The sequence below is a fragment of the Poromitra crassiceps genome (genome assembly GCF_964638095.1).
Source record: "Poromitra crassiceps genome assembly, chromosome: 2".
In the NCBI taxonomy this organism is placed as follows: Eukaryota; Metazoa; Chordata; class Actinopteri; order Beryciformes; family Melamphaidae; genus Poromitra; species Poromitra crassiceps.
The window spans coordinates 71,582,737-71,590,554 of record NC_139624.1 but is presented as its reverse complement, the minus strand read 5'-3'; the positions used below and the strand labels follow the sequence as shown (position 1 = coordinate 71,590,554).

Here is a 7,818-nt window from a genome sequence, read left to right as displayed (position 1 = left end):
TCGACGAACATTAAATTGGACTAGGAATAGGAAGAACATTATAGGCACTTTTTGTTTTCGATGAATCATCTTTTATTTAATCTAGGCTACTTTTTGTAAACACACATATAGTATTCTGAGGTAAGGCATGTTTTTTCCTATTCAGTTAAGACACCACTGTCATTGCTTAGTGGCTTGCGAGGATAGTCTGGCCTTAATGTTGTGCTTTGAGAGCAGCTCATTGTGACAGAGCAGCACCGCTGTAAATGGCATTGTGGTATAATACAACATGCCCATAGCCAGAGGGGCTCAGTCCGCCCCGGTCCTACTGTTGGGCAGAGTCTTCTTCACTCCCCCACCCAGCCCCGCGGTAGCTCCACCGTGTCCTCATGTGGCACTAGTTACCGACTTGTCAACACAGCCAGGAGCCCACTGAAACTGCATCTCCCGCTGCGCCATGACTTCGTTGGACAACGACGGAACGGGGAGCGACCTGTCTGAGTCTCTGGAGATCCACGACCTCCAGAACCAGTACAGGGACACTGAGACCTGCTTCAAGTCCAAAAGCTTGCCCATCCTGAACGGACCCTGTCAGCACCATTGCGAGGCCGCGGCGGAGCCTCGGCTGGTCAACACCACCCACACCTCCGTGGCCGTGGACGAGCCCGGCGGGCTCCAGCCGAAGACCCCCGACTCGAGCCAGACGGATGAATCCCCCTCCTCCAGGACGGACTTCTCCCCCTCTGCCTCCAGCATGCTGGGGCTCAGCAGCTCCCTGCCTGTGGAGGGCCGCAGGGCCGCCGGCTCCGGGGGCAAGAAACTGGGCTTCTCTCTCTCCCGCCTCATCCATATCCCAGCGAGGAAGTACGTGCGGTCCATCCTGCGCGACTCGCGCTGCTTCTTGTTCTGCATGTGCTACCTGACGTTCATCCAGTCCCTGATGGTGTCCGGCTACCTGAGCAGTGTCATCACCACCATCGAGAAGCGCTACAGCCTCCGCAGCTCTGAGTCCGGCCTGCTGGTCAGCTGCTTCGACATCGGCAGCCTACTGGTGGTGGTGTTCATCTCCTACTTTGGCGGCAGAGGTCAGAGGCCGCGCTGGCTGGCTGTCGGCGGGGTCTTCATCGCGTTGGGGGCAGCGTTGTTCTCCCTGCCCCACTTCATCTCACCGCCCTACCAGATCCAGGAGCTGAACTCCTCGGCGGGCCACGAAGGCCTCTGTCTCAGCGGCAACGCCAGCGGCCGAGAGCTGCTGGACGTGGCATCGTGCCCTCGGGACCAGGAGGGCAATGAACACAACTTGTACGTGGCGCTGTTCATCTGCGCCCAGATACTTGTGGGTATGGGGTCCACGCCCATCTACACCCTGGGGCCCACCTACCTGGATGACAACGTGAAGAAGGAGAATGCTTCTCTCTACTTGGGTAAGGCTGGATGAATGCACCACTAGTCGGATAGGACGTTAGTTAGATTAGTGCAGTGGTTCTCAACCTGGGGGTCGCAAGATTATTTTGGGGGGTCACGGGATGGTTGTAAGAAAAAAAAGAATCCTGCATATTTTTTGAGAATGATTTTTTCTCCCGTGATTAAATGTCCCATACCAATGATATAATGCAGTAGCCTACAAAATAATATAAACGATATAAACTGTATATATAAACATTCAAGCAGATTTGAGTGAGTGGAATCAGTGGGTAACCGTGTGCACGCATGCACTGGGAGGGTGCAACGGTAGGCAGGGGGGTCACGAACCCCAGCCTAAATCTTTTGGGGGGTCACAGCTCAAAAAGGTTGAGAACCGCTGGATTAGTGGCACTTCTAAACACTCTGCTCAGTGAGAACATTCCTGTTCAATCCCGTAATACATTTGATTGTCATTGGTTATAACTGACATTTAGGGAGGGACTGGGTTTATGTTGCATATCTGCTATTTGATAAGAACACAAACAGGACACTGGCTACTTCTTGGACTTCTTAAGTCATTGATCTAGTCTTGCCCTATTCACCTAATATGTAGAAGAGACAGTCTGGCTTGAGAGACTAACAGGAAGTGTAAACACAATCGGTGTTGTGTTTACACTTCCTGTGGCAGAGCTTATCCCTGCAGCCTGCTTCTAGTGACTCACTAGCTTTGACCAGAGAGACGATCTCTGGTTTGAGCAGGTAAAGCAGCCGGCGTTTTGAACAGGAAGTCGTAACACGAACGAGTCAAGTGGGCGTGGCTACATAAGGTGTATAGTACTAACCAGAGCCGTGTAGATAGAAGAGTCCCGACATCTCCATTCACTCCAATGGACCAGTTATTTACTCTCAAGAGTTCCAGGAAGTAAGGTCCTGGATTAAGCAGCACTGTCGAGTTGCAGCAAAATAGACAGTTTGTGTTGTACTCTGAAAGGGTTTTTCCCCCCTTGAATCAAATTGTACATTATCAGCTATATTTTAGCATGCAAAAGTAGCGCGAGACCCATTCCTCGCTGTTCATTGGCTAATGAGTATCGTATTTTGGTCCTCCGCTGACGCCACTCTCTCTCTAGAGGACACTAGTACTAACTATGCAAGGACGGACGTCCCGGTATTGCAGCGGAAGATTCCCTGGCTACAGTACCAACACGAGGGTCGCAGGTTTGAGCCCTTGTGTTACCTCCGCCTTGGTCGGGTGTCCATGGCATAATTGACCGTGTCTGCGGGTGGGAAGCCGGATTAAGGGTATGGGTATGAGCAGGGCCGCTGGAAGTCACTTTAAGTAGGGCGTTTTTTTTTTTTTTTGCCATATTTAGAGAAATATCTCATTTTAAATTAACATTAGGATACTGTTGTGATGTAATTATTCAGTATTTTCTCCTTTTCGCACTCATTCAGAGCAAAGAGGAAGATACTGTATATAGTAGGGGTGCACCGATCGATCGGCACGCAATCTGTATCGGCCGATTTGGACCTCAAATATGTGATCTGCTGTTTCCGATATTCCTTTAATGTTGCCGATCGCATAGCCGATCATGCTGCACGTGAGAAACATGAGGCAGCCCATTTTCATGTCTTCAATGTCTATCGTTTAACTTTCATATTGTGCTCTAACGTTTATATCATTGTGTTGCAAAGCACACGCTTTGCTTTCGTCAGTGTACTCACCTCCATGCACACACCGCACCAGACTGTCAACACACCCCTTGCGTCTTTGAATCACACAAATCAGCTGGTGATTAGAGCAGACTCAGCAGAGAGAAGTTACCTCCAGTCCTCCCGCCTACCGAGGCATTTGCATGCTGTTAAATCCGTGTGTATTAAAGTCCCAGATTAACGTGGTAGTCGGGGTAGTGCACGCGCACACACAGACAATTTCCACGCAAGCATTGATGTTCCCGCGGGCACTTTGAAGGAAGCGAAAGTGTGCTGCTATGTGGATGTGCGCTCCATTCAGACGGACTTTCTTCCTTTCTTTGGACAGTTGAACATGTTCTAATCCCTTTCTTCCATGTGTGCGTATATGACCAACCAGTAAGTCATTATTATGTTAATATTCCTGTATTGCATTCCCTTTTGGTTTTAGATCGATCTACCTGCAATCATTGCAATAACGTTTGTTTAGGCGTGCACTTAGTGCGGTTTGATTGTCTGTTGCGCTAATTAATGCCACTACTCAGATGGAGTTTAGCTCGTGTGTGTAGCTTGTGATTCTGTTGTTTCTCCCGTCATGTAACCCTGTCACCATTATGTAGATCGCACTCATAGTGCTGCTAATTATAACACTGTAACTCGGCCTCGATGGGCGGGTTTTGATGTTCGTTCGATGCGGATCCCAATGTATGACGGTTATTGTGCATAACCCCGGTTCAATGAGTGGGAGCTCTTTGGCTTTAGTCATGGTTCAAGACTGGTGTTTAAGAGTAACTGACTTACAGTTTACCTAATTATCATTTATATATTATTACGTAGTTGTTAATTATCACTATAATTGGCCTATATAACAGCAAGCTTGGTTACTGACCTGTTTGTATATTTTATTGCCTCCTTTTTCCAGACCACACACAATCCTACTATTCCTGTCATAATGCTGTAAAGAGCCTATACTGCTGTACTGTACTGAAGAGAACTGACAACTAAACGGTAGGGATGGGCGCGAGTACTCGGGTACTCGAGCACTCGTTCATAACGTCAGTAGTCGAGTAACGTTTCTGCTGTTCGGGTACTCGCCCCACTCCGCACGCCTTTAAAAATGGCCTAGAAGATCTATGCACGCATCGTCATGTGGATCTGGCAGCATGAACTGCACGGGCGTCAAGTCAGCCAGAATGTACAAGTACATCGTCCGCTTTGTTGCTTTCAAAATAAAACGCTTATTGTACCTTATTTATTTTGAGTAATGCGTTACAGCCACAGTTTCACGCCATATAACATCACACCGAGTATTTTGATACAAGGTTTGCTGCTTCATTCGTTGAAATACCTTTTCTCCTCCAACGTGCATTAATAAGCTATTTACTTTTGTTTAAGTAACATTATTTTGAAAGTTTTAACCGGAAGTTTTCCAGCTCATCCCGAAAATGGTGGCTGAAGATATGCTCCCGAAGGAGACGCAGACTTCTTCATAGCGCACGCCCGATAAAACTCATTCAAAACTTTGCAGTAAACGCTAGTTTACCGACTACACTGTCGTTTCCCATAACGGTAGTCACAAGGAATGTGGAGAAAGAATCACTTTTTGGGAGACAATCGCTTCATGGTGATCACTATTCAGCTGCAGCTCAGCAGCTGTAACGTTAATCACACTGGTCAGTTTTCACTTTTTGGCAGAACACCGGACCTTGTAATCCGTGGATTTACGTTAGTGTAACAGTGATCATAAAGTAAAATGGATGATACTGGACAATAAACTGACATTGCTGGACAATGGACATGTAGGCTATTGGAAATGCATTCGCTGGTTTCACAACTTGTCTGCTCCAAAGCGCTAATGCCATCCATCCAACCATCGGAGATAGGTAGGCTTTAGATGTTCGCGTCACCTAATATCACAGTCAGTCCCTCTCCTGACAAAAAATGCTCCAGGTAGCGCTTTTTCCATGCAAAAATGCAAACGTTATGTGTGAACAGCCCCATATACAGCAAATTACCCCTGCTCAGTCATCATTACCATAGTAATCACACAGCAGACCCCCCCCCGCGCGCGCGCGAGTGCTCGAGCACTCGTTCATAATATAAGGAGAGTACTCGAGTATTTAAATTGCTTGAAATGCCCATCCCTACTAAACGGTTGAACTCCCATCTGTCTCCTGCCTCGTGTTTTTACGGACACCCCAGGGCGAGCACTATCCGTCGTATTCCTGAATCAGCCATATTCAGAACCCCCTATTCTTCACTGTGTTTGATCCATATTTGCGTGTATCCTCCTAACGTTAATAGCTCCGGGTTAGCTTTAGCCGCTTTAGCTTAATCGATAAAATAGTTAACTTGGGTCGAAGTTATTTTCCTTGTGTAACAGGGAAATCCCGGAAAATTGAGTATTTTTGTTGAGTGAACTGAACTGCATTGAACTGGTAACATGGAAATCCCGAAGTGGAATTATTTTTGTTCTTTTATAAACTGAACTGAGGGAACTGGACTACTACTAGCCATTTAGTTCAACACAGTCTTGTGCTCCAATTATCTCACACACAAAAAATCATGTTGGCAGTTTCCTTTAGCCTACAAAATATAAAATAAATATATATATATATATATATCGGTGATCGGTAATCGGTGATCGGTCGATGATCGGTTGGGCAGATATTTCTCATAGGTGATCGGCAATCGGTGATCGGTGGCAAAAAACGTGATCGGTGCACCCCTAGTATATAGCATGATGATAATGCTCTATATCTCCCTATTTGCTCTGAATACACCAGTTAACACGTTCACTGCCATTGACGAGATATCTCGGCTTACAGAATCCAACGGTTCACTGCCAATGACGAGATATCTCGGCTTAAATTTTTTTTTTTTTTTTTGACGGTGGGACGTGGATCAACGCTCCCCACGTCTCCTATAAAAATATTGAAGCCAGCGAACGTGTACAACCCATTCCACGGACCCACTAAGTGGCGACAGTGCTCTCCCAGACTACAGGAAGGCAAGCAAAAAGCAGTTTGAGGAAGCCATTCTCATGAAAATGGATTGGCGAAAACGCTTTCGTTTTCGCGCTGATTGCTGGCGGTGCGGGATTGCAAATTTGCATAATAGATTACGGGTGGAACACACTTTGAAACACGCAGCATAAATAAGACCAGAATCGCAAAAGCTTCATCAAAGCTCTCAACCGAAATCACAAGAAACGAGCGAGCCCATATCCAGACTTGCCGAGCGGCCGCCAGCAGACAGGCAGCAGCAGCAGAAGCAGTGAGCCTGGTGACGCGAGGTTACAGCAGCAGCAGCAACGAGCTTGTGACACGGCCGCTGCAGCCAAGAAGAACACACACGGAGGGAGGAGTTTGAAGCAGAGGGGTGTTTCCTGCTGTTATGGAGGAAATTACTGTTCAAAACTATTGTTTAGATGTCTGACGTCTTACTGATGCCAAAAATGAATGGTTAAAGTGACTGTTCTATCGAATTTCACAAAAAGCCGTTTATCTCAGAATAATTTTCCAGACGCTGAAACCATGCTGTATTCAACTGCTAATGCTTACATAACTACTAACTCTACAAACTAACTCTTTTAGACAGAGAAAGCACACATTCTATTAGTTCTTTTGAGATATTGTGTGTTCACAAAATCTTAGCAGAAAAGAATCCTCGGGTCTTGAAAGATGAGCCAGAATCCTCAAAAAAACCCTCTGGCAGAACCTACCTACAGTAAAAAAAAAACGGCTGGCAGTGAATGTGTTAACATAACACAGACTTAACATGATAGAAATATTATCAGCAAACTTAATGACTAGACTAATTATTCTGATGTGAATGGCAATGATTATATCAACAAACATTGACTCCTCTCTTTGCTGTATAGTGGGAGGTGCATTTTTGAGTAGGCTATTAAAATAGCATGTCAAGTTCACGTTTCTTTATTGCCAGATTAAACAATTTGTATTGGTTGTTGGTTGGTTCAACACATCATGTGTGCGCATGCGCACTTCATCTTCTTCTCTAGCCTACAAGCATGTAACTTCCTTGATTGTTATTGTTGATAATTCTATTTAAATAGGCTACATTTTCAGTATATCAATAATGCAATAATTTCCCGAAACATTCCCGCGGCCCTGGGTATGAGTATTACTAACTATGCAGGTCAGTCATGTGACTGGAAAGATGCAGACCTCATAGATAGAGGCTGTGTTCTCTAACCTCAATTATCCAACCTCATTTCATTCCATAATAATAACTGCATTTCACCTGAGCAGCATTTGGTCTGGTTTGTTTGTAGGAAGGTATTGGACGTACAAACAATCATATAGAGAGGCAAAGTGACTGCCTACTTCCTGCTTCAGCACTGTACCAGAGATATTCATCCGCCATTTATTTTCCCATACACATTTCGTAAAATACTCGTAAAATACTAGTTTTACTGGTTCAAACCAAACGGTACAGATGTAGAAAAAGGAGAGATCGCATAACATTTCACTGGGACCAAAACGTAAAAAAATCTGGGTTTAAAGAAAATATTTTTTCGATGTTTTTTTTAAAGTTTTGGTCAGAGTGAAATGTGAACCGTTTGGTTCGACAAAGTACCATACTTTTCGGACTATAAGCCGCGGCTTTTCCCCCATTTTTCGGCCCTGCGGCTTATATAACAGTGCGGCTAATCTATGGATTTTTACAGCTAACGGCCACTAGGGGACCTCCTAAATCTATGGATTTTGGTACGAGAGA

General features: G+C 45.6%; 1 protein-coding gene across 1 annotated transcript in view; it reads left to right on the top strand.

The window, feature by feature from the left end:
- Positions 1-436: 436 nt before the first annotated feature.
- The window catches only part of slco5a1 (solute carrier organic anion transporter family member 5A1), a gene marked incomplete at both ends in the record, with an annotated part of 127,210 nt that continues 119,828 nt past the window's right edge, over positions 437-7,818 (top strand). Inside the window, one exon of the mRNA XM_083662934.1 lies at positions 437-1,403. Coding sequence (XP_083519060.1) covers positions 437-1,403 — 967 coding nt within the window. The remainder of the gene's footprint in view (positions 1,404-7,818) is intronic.